Source organism: Struthio camelus, chromosome 9, assembly GCF_040807025.1.
Source record: "Struthio camelus isolate bStrCam1 chromosome 9, bStrCam1.hap1, whole genome shotgun sequence".
NCBI lineage: Eukaryota > Metazoa > Chordata > Aves > Struthioniformes > Struthionidae > Struthio > Struthio camelus.
Window position 1 is genome coordinate 14,242,727 of NC_090950.1, and position 18,973 is coordinate 14,261,699.

At 39.7% G+C, this 18,973-nt stretch overlaps 1 protein-coding gene across 7 annotated transcripts in view; it reads left to right on the forward strand.

The window, feature by feature from the left end:
- The first annotated feature begins 400 nt into the window (after nucleotides 1-400).
- Nucleotides 401-18,973, forward strand: part of AGFG1 (ArfGAP with FG repeats 1) — a 36,690-nt gene continuing 18,117 nt past the window's right edge. For 6 of the 7 annotated variants that reach the window (XM_068953670.1, XM_068953672.1, XM_068953674.1 and 3 more), the window contains exons 1-3: nucleotides 405-653; nucleotides 9,073-9,166; nucleotides 18,804-18,919. In XM_068953670.1, the coding sequence (XP_068809771.1) occupies nucleotides 487-653; nucleotides 9,073-9,166; nucleotides 18,804-18,919 (377 nt within the window). In that variant the 5' untranslated portion in view covers nucleotides 405-486. Of the gene's footprint in view, nucleotides 654-9,072; nucleotides 9,167-18,803; nucleotides 18,920-18,973 lie in introns of all 7 variants that reach the window. The other variant, XM_068953673.1, reaches the window with a different exon arrangement.

Below are 18,973 nucleotides of genomic sequence, written 5' to 3' on the forward strand. Positions count from 1 at the left end.
CGCAACGGCCGCGCCTCGCGCTTCCCGGCACCACCCCCCTCCCCCCCTTCCCGCCGCGCCCCGCTGCGTCACGCCAGGTAGCGGCGAGGGGAAGGCGGTCGGGTAAAAGCTGCGTGCGTCCTCCGGCGCGGCAGGGGGCGCTGCCGCCGGCGAGCGCGCCGGGCGCCGCCGCTCCGCCGCCATCTCCTTGTCTGATCGGGTAAAGGTGTCGCGCAGGTTCCGCCTGGGCTCGTCATTCAGCCGCCCCCGGGCCTGGCCCCGCCGCCGCCGCCGGCCTCCTCCGCGCCGCCCCCGCGCTGCCGCCGGCCGGCCGGCGCGAGCGGTGCCTCGGCGGGCGCTGGCTGCCCTCCCCGCCCCTGCCTGCCTGCCTGCCGGCCGCGGCCGCCGCTCCCGCCGGCCGGGCCCCGGAGCGCTCCCGCCGCCGCCGCCGTCGGGGTGTGAGCGGGGCCCGGCGCCGTGCCGGGCCGTCCCCTCGCCGGCGGGGCGATGGCGGCCAGCGCCAAGCGGAAGCAGGAGGAGAAGCACCTGAAGCTGCTGCGGGAGATGAGCAGCCTGCCGCCCAACCGCAAGTGCTTCGACTGCGACCAGCGCGGCCCCACCTACACCGACATGACGGTGGGCAGCTTCGTGTGCACCTCCTGCTCCGGCATCCTGTGAGTGCGGGCGGGCCCGGGGCTCGCTCCCGACATGGCGGGTGCGGGGCCGCCGCTGCCCGCGGGGAGGCGTTTCCCGACGCCGAGGGGAGCGGGCGTTTGCCTGCAGCCCGGGCGGGGGGGGGTGCTGGTGGGGGGGAGGGGGTGATATGTCGTCTTCCCCTGCCCCGCACAGCAGCAGCAGCAAAACCTCGAGTTTGGAGATACGGTTAAATCGGCGTTTGGAGAATGCTTTTGGGGAGAGAGGGGAGCACATGGCCCAACGGCTCACTTTCCTGACCGTCTCGAAGACATGGGGAGGCTAATGCTGTATTGAATATTGAGTGTTTATTGTTTAAAAAAAAAAAAGTTTATTTAGTCTTAAGATCACCAGTGTAGCTTTTAAGATATCGGATTAGACTAGATAGTTTGTAAAGCAGCTCTATAAACTCTAGTTTAGACTGCAATCCCTAGCTTTAGTCTGTTTAGTGTACTTGATTGGAAAATGTCATAGTGTTTTGGGTTTTTTTCCTCGAATTTATTATTTCCTGCAAAATTATACATTATCTTTAAAAAGGGATTGGCTCTGATAGACTGGCTTGCATTTTTCCTGTTCCTCATTCCTGTATGGGCCTCCCCCTACTCCTCCCTCTTCCACCCTTCTGCTGAAGTAGTGTATATAAAACTAAAACAGTTGAGATCTGTCAGTTCTGAATTTCAGTTTATTCCTTTAGGGTATCAGTTATGCATACATAACTTAAAGAAAAATCCTACTATGTTCAGTGATGCTGTTTGTATAGCTAAATCTGTTTGCTTGTTTATGTTCCTGTGACATTGGGCTTGTGGAATGGAGAAGAACCAGAGAAGTGAGTGAAGTAGGTAATAAATATATCAGATAATTTAGATTTGTGTTTGTAAGGGTTTGGGTTCATGAAAAGTATTTGTGCGCTTAAGGAGCTAATTTCTAGCTCCTTAGTAAGATACACTGAATAACTACCCCACAGATGTCTTCCAAGTAAGATCTGTTTGCTTTTTTTTTTTTTTCCTAAAGAACAAAGTTGCCAATTATACAGGGATTCAGAACAAAGCAAACATGTTAAGTCTGTGCTGAATTTACGTGGAACAAGCTGCCTTTTGTGCTAGCAGACTTGTAATTAGTCTTGGGTTTTTTTTTCCCCCTTCCTCTTCTTATTTATGTTTTGTGTAGACTTCTGAATGGGCTTGATGCAAGTATAAAAAATACATTCAGGTTGTGGAACTGCAAAGAGTTTAGTTTTTGACATGTATATTGTACTTAATCAGCCAGCTCTGCCTATTGTTTGTTCTGTTAGCAAACTGTTATTTGTGCTGGCATGTGGAACTATTTTAAGCTACTGCTCAGAGTTTGTTTTATGGTTACACATGTTCCTACCGGTTAAACTGACAGCATGACAAAACTGCTCCATGAGAATACTTCCTTTTATTTTCGGGCTTCTTAACCTTAATAGACAAATATATTGTGAGTGTTTTTGAGACATGTAGTATGGGTTTGAGAGGATTTGTTCCTTGTATCTGTTGGCCAATATGTATGGTCTATTAAAGTCTCTAGTCCAGTTTACGGTAGCATAACGGATGCACATGCAGTGAACCAACCAGTAGGCAGGGGACAGCTGTCATTTGCTTTTAAGTTGGTCGTCCTTCAGGCGTTACCACGCTTAAAGAGAGCAAGCCTTCTTCTAAAAGACTTGTCAGTGCCTTAGTATTCTAATAAAATGTAGATAGTTCTCTTATTCTAAATATGCAGTGGTTTTGTCTGTCTATTTAAAAAAAAAAAAAAGGAACCACGAACAACACTATTAGTTGTTACAGCTAGTAACACCTACCCTTAGAGGTGGAGTGAAGAGCCGCTGAAAGGACTTCTTAAAATTTTGTTCTGAAATAAAATATATGCTCGTTCTCTTTCATGTTGGCTTGCAAATGCTTTCAGAAGTTGTGCATGCAAGATTGCATATAATGGTTAACACCTAAGAACCTAGCCAGTTGGATATTTTTGTTAATTATGAGACTTAATGGAGAGAGAGGTCGTACTTATTTCAAAACTAGAAATTATTTTTAACACTTGAAGCCTTAAAGCCCAAGGATACTTCTGTCAGAACAGATGTGCATGCAACTTGTTTATTAATGCTTTTCACTGTAGAGTTCCACAGTGAAGCAAAGTGACTTGGGAAGAAACCACAAAGTGGTAAAGGAGTGTAAAAGTACAGCTACTTCTGTAGTTCTTAATAGCTGTTTGCATTCAACCTCACAACACTTGCTTTACAGTAAGGCTTTAATAATATTATTACTTCATCTTGTTTGTATTCTCTATGAATGGTTTGCATTGCTTCCTGTTTTATTAATTTTTTTATTTATCTGTTTATTTAATTATTTTCTAATCTGATACAGGAAGTATTCTTCCAGTCTAATAAACCAGTGCTTTCAAGTATGAAGTGCTCAATTCAAAATACAGAAAGGTTGCTACATGATTAGTTTCCACTAAGGATTTTATGTGTATAGAAAGACAGTGACGCTAATTATTGCTAGATTTAATTTTAAAAAAATTACCTTTTTGGTCATCTGCTTCCAAATAGACTGATTAGCTTGCTCAAGTGCTGCAAAAGCAATGAGGAAAAATGGTGACTTTGTTATGAAAATTCTCGATCTGACTTTAATATGAAAGCTGCATCTTGTTCAGTTAAAAGTATAAATAACATAGGATGTCCTTTTCCGTGATACATAAGGTTTAAATTCTCTCATCGGATTGGGTTTACCAGGGGAAAAGTTGGGCTGTGTAAAACGGAGCAGATAGGAGAAAGTATATGGATAGTGACTTCATCTTAAAATATCCGTACTTGTCCTTAAATTCCTCTCATGTGGAAAGAAAGCATCATACAAGCTGTGCATAATTCTGCTTTCTGCTATTGCACAAGAATGGAAGCGTATGTAGAAATACATACGCAATTTTTACCAAGAGTTGTAGAGGATAGCCGATAATCGCTATATTATCAGGTCAAAGGTTATAGTAATACAAAAGCAAAAGACTTCTTTTTGTCATAGCAAAACTGTATCTGAGGAATGTTTCCAGGTTTGTTTTGGCAGAACAGTTCTTGTGGTTTGGGGAAATCCTTTGAACCAAAGGATTGGTAGCCATGTCTAGTGTGCTTTTGGCCATTACTGTGTATCCTGTCAGTGACAGCCTCCCCTTTGTTTTATCAAGTGTTTCTCTGCCTTGCTTCTCTGCTATCTGTGCATGTCTCTGCTTTCAAACCCTTCTGTACCTCTTCTCATCAGTCTGCTCCTAGCTTTCACCAATTAGCATGTTTTGAGATTCTTGAGTAGAGGAGTTTCTGTTTGACTGAAGGAGTCCAGTTCTGGAAGTTTCATGTTGTTAGAAACATTTCCCATTCCTGTGGGAAACTTTTAAAAAATATACTGGCAGGGTTAAATCAGGTATAATCTAATGTGATCATTTGCTCCCCCCCCCCCCCCCCCCAAACCAAGTTTCTAAGGAAGTATCCCATTCAAATGCTTGTGCTACTGGCTTGTGTCAGTAAGGAGCAACAAAGAAAATTTAGAATGTTTTATTACTGCAGAGTGTGCTAAAGCTCCTTTATACTATGATACTATATCTTGCAATTATGGGACTGTATGGTATTCTTTTAACTTCTTGTATAACATGCCTAAATGAGACTTTAAATTTTCCTGGGTTGGGGACTCCTGTGTCAGCCAAACTGGAATGTTTGATGGCAGATATCAGTAACAAATGTAAAAATATATTTCTTTATGTAATGGCTAATTATTGTCCCTTCCCTCCCCCCAAAAAATTATTGCAAAAATTAAAATGTTGTGTATATACAATGTTAAAGCAAAGGTAATTCAGTTTGTGTTGACATGACATTCCAGTCCCCTTTTTCCCCTTCTTAGAAGCATGTTTAGAAAATGATTCCATATGTGTACGTATATGTACATCTCTGTTACAGTATTCCCTATGTGGCTATATTTCTCTTGTTTTTTAGTGTGATGACTGGGGAGCTAGGGAAGTGTGTATACCTCTGTGAATACTACACAGCTGAGAAAGGAGGGGTTTGTTAAGGAAAAAAAAAAGTTAAATTAACCTTGTCTGCGCTTCTAAATGTGCGTGTGAGCTTTTTGCTGGTGAAAATAAAGTGAGCTTGTGAGATGGTAGAGGGTCTCCAGGGAAGTGTGGGGAATGGCCAGTCCACTGCTTACACTTTCTTTCTTGTGATAACAATAGCATAGGAACAATGATGCATACTGTGACACTGGGACTTTTAAAACCTCATTTTCCAGATACTTGGGGATGTAGAGTGCTCCATGATGGCTTGGGATTTGAGTTGCCTTACTAACTTCCTGCTTCTTAGCAGATCAGATTCTGCTGGCTTAGGCTTGAGATCGCGTTAGAAGCTGATACGGGGTGCCATTAGGGTGCTGAGTTGCTGCCTGATCCCCTCCCCTCTCATGGAAGTGACCCTCCATCCTAACAGAAACTTCTTTTTTTTTTTTTTTTTTTTCTTTCCCCCTCCTTCTCTCCTCCTCCTATCCCTGGCCAGTGTTCTCTGAAACTTTGCTAACACTTGTTTGAGGTGAAAACGGGGATGACTGTTCTTTTCTCTGCCAGCAGTCACAAGTTCGATGATAATTTGCTGTTAAATTACACTAATAACAAACGTTCAGTGCTTATTGCCAGTGTTTTGAACGTTGATGTTTAAGTTACCGGACTTCAGAATCTTGTATCCGTAGTTTTAAAGCTCACTTTGTTTGCAAAAGCGCTGGACTCTGTTAACAGAGAGCATCAGAATAACTACTCTGGTTAACTTTTCGTGTAATAGGCTGTGTCACTGGCAGCTTGGAGCAGTTCAGTGGAGGACGGCCTCATAGCTGAAAGTTCTGGCCACAGTGCAATTCCTCTGAAATAACAATTGCTATATGTGAAGAAGTCTGCGTATATGAGTGGGATCTAAGTATGGAGCATTCGAGCTATGGTCTGCCGGGCAAGTGCAGGCTAGCAGAATAATCTGACTTGAGGAGAGGGCTGCATTTTGGGTTAGTGCTGTGGTGGCATCTGGCTGCTGGCTTCCCCAGGAGCTCTCTTGCAGAGGCAGGAGTTGCTGGTACTGCTGCGTGTGTGTGGGTCACTAGTGTTCAGTACTGGTATCCGTGTAGCCTTGTGAGAAGGAAGTGAGTGCTAGTGAGGAGTACATGCCATGCTTAAATTTGTGTGTTACTGGTCTTGACTAAGGAATTACCTGTTTTGCTGCCGCGTAGACAAGGGAGACTGTAAAGCACTAGCAGTGTGTGAAACACTTGACGAATAGATGGAAAGAAACAATGGAGGAGTTAAATATATTTTTCCTGTGGGAAAAGGAGGTTTATCTCCTCGTAAGGGATAGTTGTACTTGGCTGTGTACCGGTAAGCTTCCTCCATATGCAGATGAGTTGTTTGTGAATCATTTAAGTCATCGAGTATTTTCTGTAGATAAGCAAGGGTAAAGTATCAGAATTTTAAAGTAAGAGCAGCTTTAATACTTAGGTTTGGTTCTCGAGTTCTGCTTCATAAATCCCACAACTGTTCTGCCTTGGGGAGATTCTGGTCAGTTTGTGGGGATAATGTGATTGAAAGTTGACAGTAGGTACGTGTGCTTTCCACCACTTAAGTAACTTGTGCAGTGCCTTTGAATTGGAAACAATTCCAATTGATATGGAAGCATATGATCATCATCAAGCATATGATGTAGCACTTAAACTGTATTCATTGTAAAAATGAATTTCCAGCAAAAGATAGTGTGACTGTTTATATGTACTACGCATGCTGAAAAACATGGGAATGCGTTATTGAATAATCCTAGCTTTTAGAAAGATTATGTCATAATAGTTTATAGCTATCTAACTGTGAATCTTCCTCAATGAGAGAACGGTAAATTGAACAGACTAAGATAGACAGAAACACTTTTATACTTAGCTTAAAAGCAAGGGGCAGTGATTATGGCATAATATTTAATGAAACATACCTATGTGAGATGTCAGCTGGATGCCACTTTTGTTTCTATGCTGTCCCTTAATATGTGATTCTCCAGTGTGGCTTAGTGAAATGTATTCAGTTGTGCACACACAGAGCAAAAAGTTATTTTTACAGGGGAAAAAAAAAATCTAATGCCAGCAGCAGATCTGAAACTGGAAGGATTTTAACTGCATAGAATTCTTAAAATTTTTTTTAAGTTGATATGTCTTAAAATGAGAATTCAGAAACATTTAGATAATACCATGTTTTAATAATAACATTGCTTATTTGTGAAGTAGATATGCATTTGACTCACAACTCAGCGAAAGAAGTTAGGTTGTTAATTTTGATTTAATGTGGAACTGGGATATCTTGAAAAGTTCATTCACTGAAAAAAAGGCTAAGTAGAATAAACAAACTACCTCAACCTTTCTCGCAAAACTTAATTAAACTTCTGCCCCCTTGCTGAGGTGTGGAACTCCTCAACCATGTAGTCTAATTTTAAACACTTAATTTGCTTAAGCAAATAGCTTTCTGTAAACTTTTATTTCTTATGCCAATGGGTTTGCTTATGACTTTAGCTTTCAGATTACTCTCAGTCAATTTCACTGTGTTTCTTGGCAAAACACAGTGAACTGGTTATCCAAGTGTTTCAAATATTAAGTGTTTTTAAACTTTTTTTATTGACACTTAGGCTAAAATGTACTGATCAGTGTTCTAAACAGTACTCACTTTTTATTTCATTGTTTAAAAATGTATTTTTTTGAGAGAGAGGAAGAGTTGTATTCTTTTTACAGGTACAGCGTGAATTTAGGCATCAAGATGAATTTGCAAAGTAAAGTCACAAGTGTGTGTGTGTGTGTATATATATATATATATATTTTTTTTTTTTTTTTCTATCTAATCAACCTAACTGGAAATTCAAAGTGCTAAATGTTCACTTTAAAAATTCAATGAATATGAAGGTTACAATCTCTTTAACCTTTGGTGCATCAGATTTTTCTCATCCACTGTTTTGATGGAAAACAATTCAATTTACAGTTAGTGTTCGTGGAACAATCACAGAGAGTAGGGAGTATTAAAGAAAACTACTAGTCTTCTCTAATGAGATGTCAGCAACTTGCATTCCTAAAGGCATTCTGAACCAGGTTTATAATTAATGCTAAGTAACAAATGTAAGCAGTAAAGCTAACTCTTGTTGTTGATTTGTTAGTAATTTGTTAGCTCTGTGTTACTTTCCTGGAAACCTTGCCCCAATCTCCTTTCTGGAAACTTTCTTCTCCTATACATAGCAGCACAATTTTTTGTAGCTATGGGATATCAAAGTAATGCATATTAATTTTTTTAAGATAGTGTCCCATAAATGCAGGACTGATTAACCTGAGTGTTAAACTAATGCAATTGTATTGCCTTAGCTAGTATCTCTACAGTTTGGCATGTGTAGGCTGCGGTGCTCTTGATTCCATTGAGCAAAACATGGTTAGATATTAATTGTGAGTATTTGTGGGCAAAAATGTTAAGTTAGCATGTGTTTAAAGGAAAAGTTTGAGGAACTAACAGTTCTTACATTGGCAGTGTTGCTCAGCAGGTTTTTTCCCTATGCTCGCAAATCTTGACTGAACTGGATTTGACGAGTAAGGCTTTGGCAACAAAACTGACTTGCGTTTTTGTCAGCATCTGTGGTGTGGATGTGAGACTGGTGCTGATTTTTGCTTAAGGCAGAGCCACTGATCCATTGAACTATTGCCTTAATAATGATAGCTGTCATTTGAGAGCATAACCGAAAGTCTTCCTTTAGCTTCTGTTGCTGTTACTTGCACAGTGTTGAGGAGGAGGAAGTCAGACCTTATGGAAGAAGGGGCAAAAAGTAAACTAGAAAAAAAGATACTGGAAGGTAACAGGAAATAGAGATTAAAGCAAGAGAAAAAGAATTTGGGCTGGGCAGTTTAGTTTAAGAAATCTAGTGATTAGGTAGAAATTGTAGTGAAGATAGGCCCATGTAAGGGAGGAGGGGAGGGAAAGAAAACAATAGAGAGGTCCAAGATTCCCTGACAGATGGAGGGTAGAGACACGGGTGAACAAGTTTAGGGAAGTAGTGAGAGTTTGGGGGGGGGAAAAAAAAAAGTCTAATTATATGTTCATAAACTTGCACAGAAAGGGCTAGAGTTAGTTTGCATGTACAACCATAAACATTGGTCTCATCTAAAATTCAGTTACTTAACTTTTCACGCTAAATGTTACCTTAAGACAAGCCTCTATGTAGTGTTGTGTGGCAGTACCAGAATAAGTGCAATTTCCAGAGCCAGCTCTTAATATTAAAACTGACTTAATTTTGTTTGTAATGTTAAAGGTGGTTGACAGGTTTCCAGAATACTGACTGAATACTTCTTGCTTTTTCTTTAGACGGGGCTTGAATCCACCCCACAGAGTGAAGTCGATTTCAATGACTACTTTCACACAACAGGAAATAGAATTTTTGCAGAAACATGGAAATGAAGTAAGTATTAAATGGAGAATATCAAGTGTGTGGTGGCATTTTAATGTCATACTTTGAAATACTACTTAAGCAAAACGTGAGTGTTTTTTATAGCAAAAGGTAGATGGAAGCCTTCAGTCATTTGAAGTGATACCTGATGAAGAACCTCATTTCACTTAGGTAGATGTCATCATTACTTACACGTTGTTGCACAGCCTAGACAATCTAGAGTTGTATGATCAGTGCTTCTGAGCTGCGTTGCATGTTGCTTTTGCATGAAGCAGTGTGCACTTGTCTCTTTTCAGCAAGTGTAGACGTTGAGACTGACTGCAGCGGTGTTTCCTGAAAGATTGTACTGTGACAAAAAAAATTGCTTGCCTGTAGATGTATTTCTACAGAGTAGGTGTCAAAGTCTTACAGCTGCTTCGATGGCCTCTTTAATGAAAATATATCAATATGCTTAAGGTCCTTGAAAAGAGGAAGAAAGGGTTTTTTTTTTTTCCCCCTTTAAGGACTAGAAAATAAGCAACTGTATTTTTAGAGTGGCTTGGGGCAGCTTTGGAGAAGAAAGTTCCTGTGGGTGTGGTGGTGTGTGTGTGGTGTGTGTGTTTTTTTTTTTTAAATGAAAATTAAAGCCAAGGTAGATCTTTGATACATGAAGCATGTGAACCCTGGATGTGGCTATTGCTCTCCTCAATTTGAGGATAAAATGTATATACTAATATACTACAGCACTGACAATCTAGAGGCAGCTTTTGGTTCTAATTTTAATGATAATTTTATTGAAAAAAGTTCTACTTTGCTTTGTTTGGAACTGTGTTCTGTTTTGGCGAAACTATTGATTGGAGACTATGGAGCATCTTATTGGTATCTTCTCTTGCAGATTTGTGTGGATAAATCCAATCATTAGCTAAAATACTGATACCTAACTTTAAATTTAACCCAATTCATAGCTGTCAACTTTAAGAATGAAAATAAAGTAGCTGTTTCCTTCTGTCCTTGCAATAGTATGCATTATTTATTGGAGGGTGTGTGTGTGTGTAGAAACTGTTAGTGAACAGTTCCTTTTAGACAGAGCTAGAATAAGATCTGAAGTCTTCTAGACGTTATAAAATATTCTTAATGGATTTAACTAGTTTTTTTAAGATGTTGTGGCATATTAAAGCTGGGTAACATTGTGTGTGATATAGCATATTGTTGGCCTTTTGCATAGGGAGAGTGATAAAGGCAGTTTTCCTGAGTTTTGATAAAGTATATTGGTGGAGTCTATTGCCATAAGATTAAATTGTGAATTCCAGCTTCATTTTAAGCTTCAAATTTGTAAGAAAGATATTTATTTTGATCTCGTTTTTTCCTGAGTTTGCGGTGGCTAGAAATTGCAACCAGCTCCGCTTACCACTGATTTGAAACCTTAAATGATCTTTGCTCAGTCTGAGTGTTTTTGCCCTTCAGGTTATAGTCCTGACTACCCCAGCATCAGAACTGATGTAGTTTATATATCATTTATTATCAACATAGAAACATGTAACAGCTATTTAAAATGGTATAGCATGTTTGGATAGCAGGGGTCTTTGTTGTGCGTATTCCTGTTATTAATTAAAGTATTGCAGTGGTTTGAGCTACCTCATACTTGAGATGTCCTTCTAAGTTAATTTAATTTTGGGGGTATTGGGAGGGAGTGCGTTGCCTTAATTCTAAAATAACATAGAACAGATATTTTGAGAAATCTATAGTTTGGTATTGCTAACTCATCTGCAGGCATAAGTTGTTGTTCAGACTCTGTTTTTGCTGATATTTGGGTTAGGTCACTTCTGCAGAAAGAATGGAAACTTGGTCAAGCTGATACCCCTCAAGAACCTTCTGGGGTTGCTTTTGAAGGATAAAAGCAATTTTTGGTGGTTGACTTGGGAGATAGGATTTTAACCCCTCCCACTATTTCTTCACGTAGAAAGTTGAGGTGTTTCTGTACTGTGTATTTACATGGTAGGAATAAAGAGGAGAGAGTGGCACAGGAATGCTGTTGTTTGAACACTCATAATCAAATAAAGTTAAGTTGTTGATTAGACCTCTAATTCACTAGTGTAATGTAAGTAGAAAGTGAACTCATGGTAGAAAGTGGAGCTAGTATGCATCTCTTGTTGCCATTATATCTATGAATATTTATTTGGGGCTTACCAGATACATAGCTCTCTCTAATACATTTCTGAAAACATTCAGTGTCAAATACTTTAACTTTCAGATAGCCTTTTCTAATACCTAAGTAGTGCTAGGATATGATTGTGATGGTCTTGTATTTGGAAAGTGTGTATTGCTCTGCAGACAAAGAAGATATTTACCTAAGCCAATGAGCAGAACGCTGTGCAGGTATGTTCAGCTGCCTGAACTAAGTTTGACAGTGCTTAGTTTCATTTTGGTGCTAACCTTCAGGACTCTTGATAGCACCTGCAGATTTGCGCAAACGTTTCTTTCTCCTTTCCCCAACTCTGGATTCCAGGAGGACATAAAACTCCAGAACCGCTACCAGTATGGGGCCAGTTCAGAGCTGATGTTTGGCCTGATTCTCAAATCTCCCTTAGTATCAAATATGGCTTTCCTACCCTGGAGTGGAAAGGGTAGGAGTAAGCAAGAGCTGGTGAGTCCTGACAGCATGAGCGGTGCAGCCAGGTGTCTTTGAAGTACATCCTTACTTCTCCTAATATAGTATAGAGGTACATGAGCTGACTGTGTATAGGACAATGTCGTCGTTCAGCAGGATTTACTAGCTTGGGCTTTGTGCTTATGAAAGCAGCTATAGCTTCTGGACCAAAACTGACTTTGAAATCAGTATGCTGGAAGTATAAAATTCTTTTCACCTATAGAGATTAATGTATAATATTGACATCAGAAGTGCTGAGATACTAAACAAAGCTATAACTCGCTTACATAACGGAACTGTTTCCAAAGCTGTCTTCCTGTGGTGAGCGTTATGTTTTGGAACATAGTTTTGTTGTGTGGTAATCTGTAGTTTTTGCACTGTCAGGGTTACGTTTGGTGCGTAACTGAGGATATTGGGGCAGGGGGGCAAAGAAATCTGATTTGGCATTTACCAGACTCCTGAAAGGTAATATCTCAGAGCGTTTTGAACTAGAGATTGATCTGAATAATCTTCCTGTGCAGTAGAACGTCCGGATCTAAGCAAGAGGTGCTCTCTTGCTGTAGGTCTAGTGGTATGCCTTTTCTAGTCCAGGTACAGCTTTTACCAGCAAAAGTACTTGTCCTATTACAGCTTTTCTTTGCTCCGCTGCCTTCACTGCATTGTAGCTTTGCTTTGCTCTACTGTCTTCAACGCATACAAGAGAACAAGGCTTCATGAGCAAAAGCTTAGTTTTGCTGGCCTCACTGAATCTGTTATTCCTAACCAGCACAGCTATGCTAACAGCAGTTCCTAGTGTGGTGGCTCAGCATGTTGTGCAAGCAGAAGGCCTTTGTTCATCTTTTTAATACCCGCCTTCCCACACACACTGAAAATCTGTATCAGTGAAATAGTTATGACATGGTTAAGCATTGTCTGGTGTTTGAAATATGTAGCACTGCAATAGAGGCAGCTGCCGTCTCAGATTATTTCAGGCTTCCTGCAAAATTAGACAGATGCTACTGGATTCTTCTTTACTTTTTTTTTTTTCAAGTGGTTCTCTCCTTCCCCTCTCAACTCTAGAAACAAAACCAAAAGCCAAAAATGTATGCAAAACAGTAGAGTCTGTTTCTCTCATCCTTTGAACCCTGTCTGGAACTCCTGAAAGCACGACATGCTATTAGGAGGCAGGATTTTTAAACCTGAAGCCTTTCTGGCCAGGGGTGTGTGTGTTTGTATCCCATCCGCTACACATCCTGTAGAGTTTTTTATACCTTAATGCCAAAGCTGAAAACAAAGGTAGTTAGTCAAACTGTAGGACTACAAACCAAGATGATGTTTGGAAAACAAGAATAGGTAATTACCTATGGGTAATCGGCTGTTATTCTAGTAAAAAAAAATTCTCCCTCAAACATAATTTGCTGTTGAATGTGGATTCAAGGAAACCAACAGTATCAAGAGAAATATAGGTAAGACTTTGTTGTAACATACAGTATGCACTTGGCCCAATTTTTCCTTTCTACAGTATATTTAAGTTATGGCAACTCACTATTTCTGCCTTTCTATCCTCCTGGGTCTTTATCTAGGTCAGAGTGAGTAGGTTGAAGGCAGTTATGATTCTCTCTTGTCTTTGCATGCTGTACTTACTCATCTAAATCTGAACTTCCCAGTATCTAGTTGCCCAATGTCTAATGAAGTCCCTCGCAGGTTTGGAGTTCATTGGCAGAAAGCAGGTGCTGTTCTTCCCCAAGCCAGTTGTAAAGGGATTCTCCTGAATTTTCTGAATTTCACAAGGATAAATAATGCTGAATCTTGATTTCTACTTATTATTGTGAGCCGACAAGATAGAACTTGGTTTTATCTCGTTATTTAACAGTTCCCACAGTGTCCACTGAGAACTAGTAGGGGCAGGCAGAACTTCAAAGTTTTGCTCTTGTTAACCTTTCCACAAAAGTAGACTTTCAAATACTGCGTGCTCTTAATCATTCTTTAATCGTTCTGACTTAAATGTTGTCTTAGTGGTTGTGTTTTGTTTCTGTTTTGTTTTTTTCTCCTTGCCACATTGATGAACCAGTGGGACATGGACTAATTATACCTTGCACGAACAGTTGACAATTAGTATGGATTGTTGGATGTGTTCCACTGTTTCTAGGGGCTCCAACATAATCTGAATGTTTACTCTGGACTCCAGCTTGCCAGGCTTTTCTCCTCTGAGCAGCGTTTTGTTTCAATAGAGCTTTGGTTATCCAAAGGAGTACTACAGCAAGGCTTGTGGTGAGTAGCAGGGCTTTTGAGCAGCAGCTTATTTCTGCTGCTTTTGCAGAAGCAACAATATTTAATATTAAATGGCTGAACCAGAGTGTCACCAAGGAGATGGTGAGAAATAGAAAGATTTCAGAAAGCTATAGAATTTATAGGCCTGGTCCTTCAAAGGTGAAGTTGTGTAACTTTGTGATAAGGTAGGATGCTTCTTTACGTATCATTTGCAAAAGCTGAGGAGTGACTAATTCTGTTACATGGGAGTTTAAGATGAAACTGGGGCAGCAGCATTATCTGAATCAGCCCTGCAAATCTGATTAATATACAGAATCATTACAGACCAGAGAGGAGGTTTAAAATCCACATTGTTTGACATGTCAAAATCGAAATTCTCAAAGCGTATGTCATTCTGAGTTTTTGCTTCTTTTGAAAATTAGTCCCTTGGAGGGGGTAGGGGCCTTTTTTGGTATAGGTCCTAGGTTTATATTTGAAAACTAAATTGGAAGGAAACCGCACGTTTAACGGAACTACTAGTCTCTCAGAGCTTGGTTTTTGTATGGATTTATGTGCCCTTTCCTGTCTTTTTGCACTTTTTTCCCTCATGCCATAAGTAATAGCTGGGCACAAGTCAGCATGTGGTATGAATGACCAAGGCCTTGCTTGTTCATGGGTCAGACCAGACATAACATGCAACTGAGGCTCATGCTGAAGTATTCTCTTCACTGAAGTTCCTAGTCTGGCTTCCTACTTTTTCACTAACTTTTTGTTAAAATTAATCTTTTAGTATCTCAAGTACTGTCAAATCTGGGTAGGGGTTTTAAAAGCTGTGATGCATGGAGGGTGACTTACAGCAAGGATCTTTATGCCAAGGATATAAATGCTAAACGATCTTTCCCCATTAGAAATCACCAGCAAGTTATATGCCACCAAAATCCATTTATTGATATGCGTATCATAAAAATAAGTCTTAAATAGCTTTGAAATAAAAAATGTGGTGGTCTGGTCAGAAAAAATATTGGCATTTCTTACTTAGAGAACAAACTTTTCTTTGCACAAGAATCAGTACTGTTAGTGAATTCTTATTTTAAGGCTATGGAAAGGTAACTGTTTCAAAGATAATCATACAGTGATGCAATTTCTGTCTCTGACCATAATTAATGTTTTCTTGTATTTTAATTTCTAACTTTGATTTCATTCCATGGTATCCCATGTGGTAACAGGCACAGCACACTGCTGTTTGCTTGGTGTGTGTGTGTGGGGGGGTAAGTTTCTTCTTTTTTTTGATGACTGAAAATTGGATATTATAACTGGCTTGAGGCCTAATCAATGGGGTATTGTGGACCCTTGTCAAGTCAGATGATAGCAACAAAAGTATAGCTAGAAAGAGCATGCAGGTCACTAACAAACAAGTAGAGACAACGAGCCTTTTATTGTGTTCTGAATGGTCGCTTGGAACGCGGCTGGTGTTCAAAGCATTGGGTGGTACTTTATACAGACATAGACAAAACTGTGTCCTTTATTAGTTTGTCTTGTGATATTAAAGCTTTATACAAGCTGGCTTTCTGAAGAGCTTGTCTGTATTTAAAACTTCTAAGACATTGTACTTAAGAGAACTCTTTCTATAAAGAAACTTGCATGAAATTTAATTTGCATCTCTAAGTTTGCAATTTGCATGTCGAAGTAGTAAATGTTTTAACCAGTGTTTGCATGCTACTGCTGTCAAACTCTGCTTATTAAAATGAGTACTTCTTGCTGAAATGTGTGAGACTAAGTCTAGGTTCTTTTTGGTGGTTGTGTGTTGTCATGGTGCCACCTTTGCCCATTAGTAATACTCTTCTCTCTACTTCCAGTAACAGAATCAATAAAGAGTGCTTGGCAGGTTAATTAAACACTGCTATTATAGTGACTTAAGGCCTATTTCACACTTCTTACTACTCTTGTATTTAGGAATTTTAAAAAAATTAATGGCTCCAAGAAACACTTTTGGAAGCCTGCCTTCTGAAGGTTTAATAGTGAAGAATTGACACCTTTTTTAAAAAAAGCTTGCATGAAACATCATTTTAAACAATGTGCTTGGACGAGTGCAGTCTTCCTTGATACCTGTGTGCATGTTCACAGAACTATTATCTACCCCACCTGTGTAGCTGGTGAAGATCTAAAGTCATATGGGATCCAATTTGCAGATTTCACCTAGAAACTGCTGGAGTGATCAGGTAGACCCGAGACTATTTGAGATGATTCTTGCCTGCCCCTGCCTACCCCCGTTTAAAAAAACAAAAAAAAAAAACAAAACCCCACTAGGTGTGTCAAAATGGAGATGAAGCAAGTAACACGGAGGTAGAAAGGTGGAAAACTGAGCTGTGTTTTGATTACTGTTGTGGGTTGATCTCGGTGTGAGTTTCAGTGGTACTAGTAACATGGCAATTGAAATCAGTTTCCTTGATCTGACCTGCCCTTCTGTGTGGTAGAAGGGGGGAAGAATTTCATGGCCTGAAGTGGGTGAGGAAGGGGACCTCCTCTTTCAGGTGCCAGCCTATGCTTAGACTGGATGTAAGCTCATCATCAAGGTACAGCCCTGAGTGCTTTTCTGCTAAGTGAAGGCTGATTCTAACGCTTGTCTTAATGTTTGTCTTAATCTGTGCAAAATTGTCTCTTTCCTCCAGTCTTTCTGATGTTCCTCCCAGTGTTCAAGTCCATAGTGAAGAGTTGGCGGTCCTGCCAGCTCCTGCTGTCAGACGTTCTGTAATCAGCCACCAGCAGGGCCTCTTTACTCCCCAGCTATCACATGCATGCCACTTTGTACAGTTATACTCAGAAAGGATGTCCATTCCTCTTCTGGAAGAGGGAATCCCTGGCAAGGTTTTTAGGAAGTCTCCTGCTTTTGCTTGAACTTGCTCAAAAATGGAGAAAATTTGACTAATATATTACTCTAGCCCTTCACATTCTTGCAATGTCTGTTCACCTAATTTTAAACATGGAAATACTACTGGCTTACGGCTGATAAAGTGAAAGATTGCCCTTCTTTGTTAAAATAGTACTTCATGCTTTTAGCTGTTTTAGGAGAGGCTTGAGACCTTTTTTTTTTAAACTGAGTTTATAGCTTTTAACTTCACATGAATTTAGTAATTTTGTGTCTCAGTATTAAACAGTTCTTTAGTTTTATATCATCCGTTACCAGACTAAAAATGATACCTTTAAATATGCAAACTGAAATCAGGGCATTGAATTTACCCCTTTTGGAATAAATTTACTGAATAGCTAGGAGGCTTAGTTAAAATCAGACCAGTAGTTTTCACTTTTAGTTGAGTATCTAAATTACTGATTTATAGCTACCCTTTGATCATAGCATCTGTTTCCCACTCTCGTTGTCGGCCTCTATCCAGTAGATTACAATAAGGACTACTAAATGTTGGACACGTGAAATGAGGCTGAATGAAACGGAGGCATAAGAAAGCATGAAATATACTCAGGCTGTCTGTCTCATCTTTCTATTGCTCTAAGTGATCTTTGAAGTGACCTACCAAGTTTATGAAAACTGACCACCAGAGCTCCCAAAGATGCAAAGTTTCTGCAATTATTGTGAAGTTAGCTGGCCAGGTGAAGGAGGGGGAACCCACCCACCAAGTTAGTGTCTCTCTGTGGAAGATCATGTAGTGCAAGTATCACAACTACCTTCATTTGCTGACTTCCAGGCTGATCAGTATGTGCAACTCTAGTTGCTTAGAGTATGTGCTCCGATCATGAGGGTAATGCTGAAAACTTGGTACTATTGCAGGGATAAAGAGAACACTTCCAAGAGTTTTAAAGAGGGATGGTCAGGACTATTTCAGACAAGGCTGCAGGAAGAAAGGAGATGCATCTTAGAAACAAAGCTTTTTGACTCTTGCTTCTCAGAAAGAAACCTGTTCCAAAATAGCAGAGTCCATTTTTAAAGAACGGATCATGTTTAGTGTATTGTTTGAATGCATATTCAGGTTACTTGTGGAGAAATCCCTAAGTGCCTGAAGAAAACCTGATGTTAATTATGTTCAGTATCCCCTTTGTGTTTTGTTTGGTTTTGAGAAAACAGTCACCTTTCCTCTCATTTTGGTCAGGAATCAAAGCTGACCATACATAATTGCGTATTGAATATTTTGCAATCAGTTGAACTTCTGCCGATTGACAACTACAACTAGAAAGCGAATGCAGAGCAAAATGATTTCTTCCCTCCTTTCTCTCATACCCCCACTTCAATTAAAAGTAATGGTATCAAAATTGTATATTCAGTTCAGAGACTGTATCATGCTAAGAAAGGTATTTTTAAATTTTTTCCTATTCCCTAATATTATTTATGAATACTGAAACTTGAGAATATTTTAAACTCTGGCATCTGGGACAAAGTAAAGTGGTAGATGGGATCTGGGGGAACTGTTTAAATTCTAAAATAGAGGTAATAATATATGTGGAATTAGGTGGAGGCTCCTAGAAATTACAAATAGAAATTAGATGCTTTTCCCCTTCCTGAGTACGTATCATAAATCTTGCGCAAAAGCAATATTTGACAATGAAATTGGATGGTAGCATTTGCTTGCCCTGTAGTGAGAGGTGGTCTCACAACTTTAACTATTTAGACCAGTATAAGGTGCACTAGTCAGTTGTTAGAGATGCTCAATTTGGAATGATTAATGTGCAGAATACCCTTTTTATGGTTTGATCTATTAACTGTTGTAAACTCATTGAAGTTTTGAATTAAAATATTTTCTTTGAATAATCAGTCTTTTTTTTTTTTTTAATATATGTATATAAAAGGTGTGCAAACAGATTTGGCTAGGACTATTTGATGACAGATCATCAGCAATTCCAGACTTCAGGGATCCACAGAAAGTAAAGGAGTTTCTACAGGAAAAGTATGAAAAGAAAAGATGGTAAGATAGCTTTAAAATCTTTTTGATTTAGAAACTATTTTTATGGAGATTGCT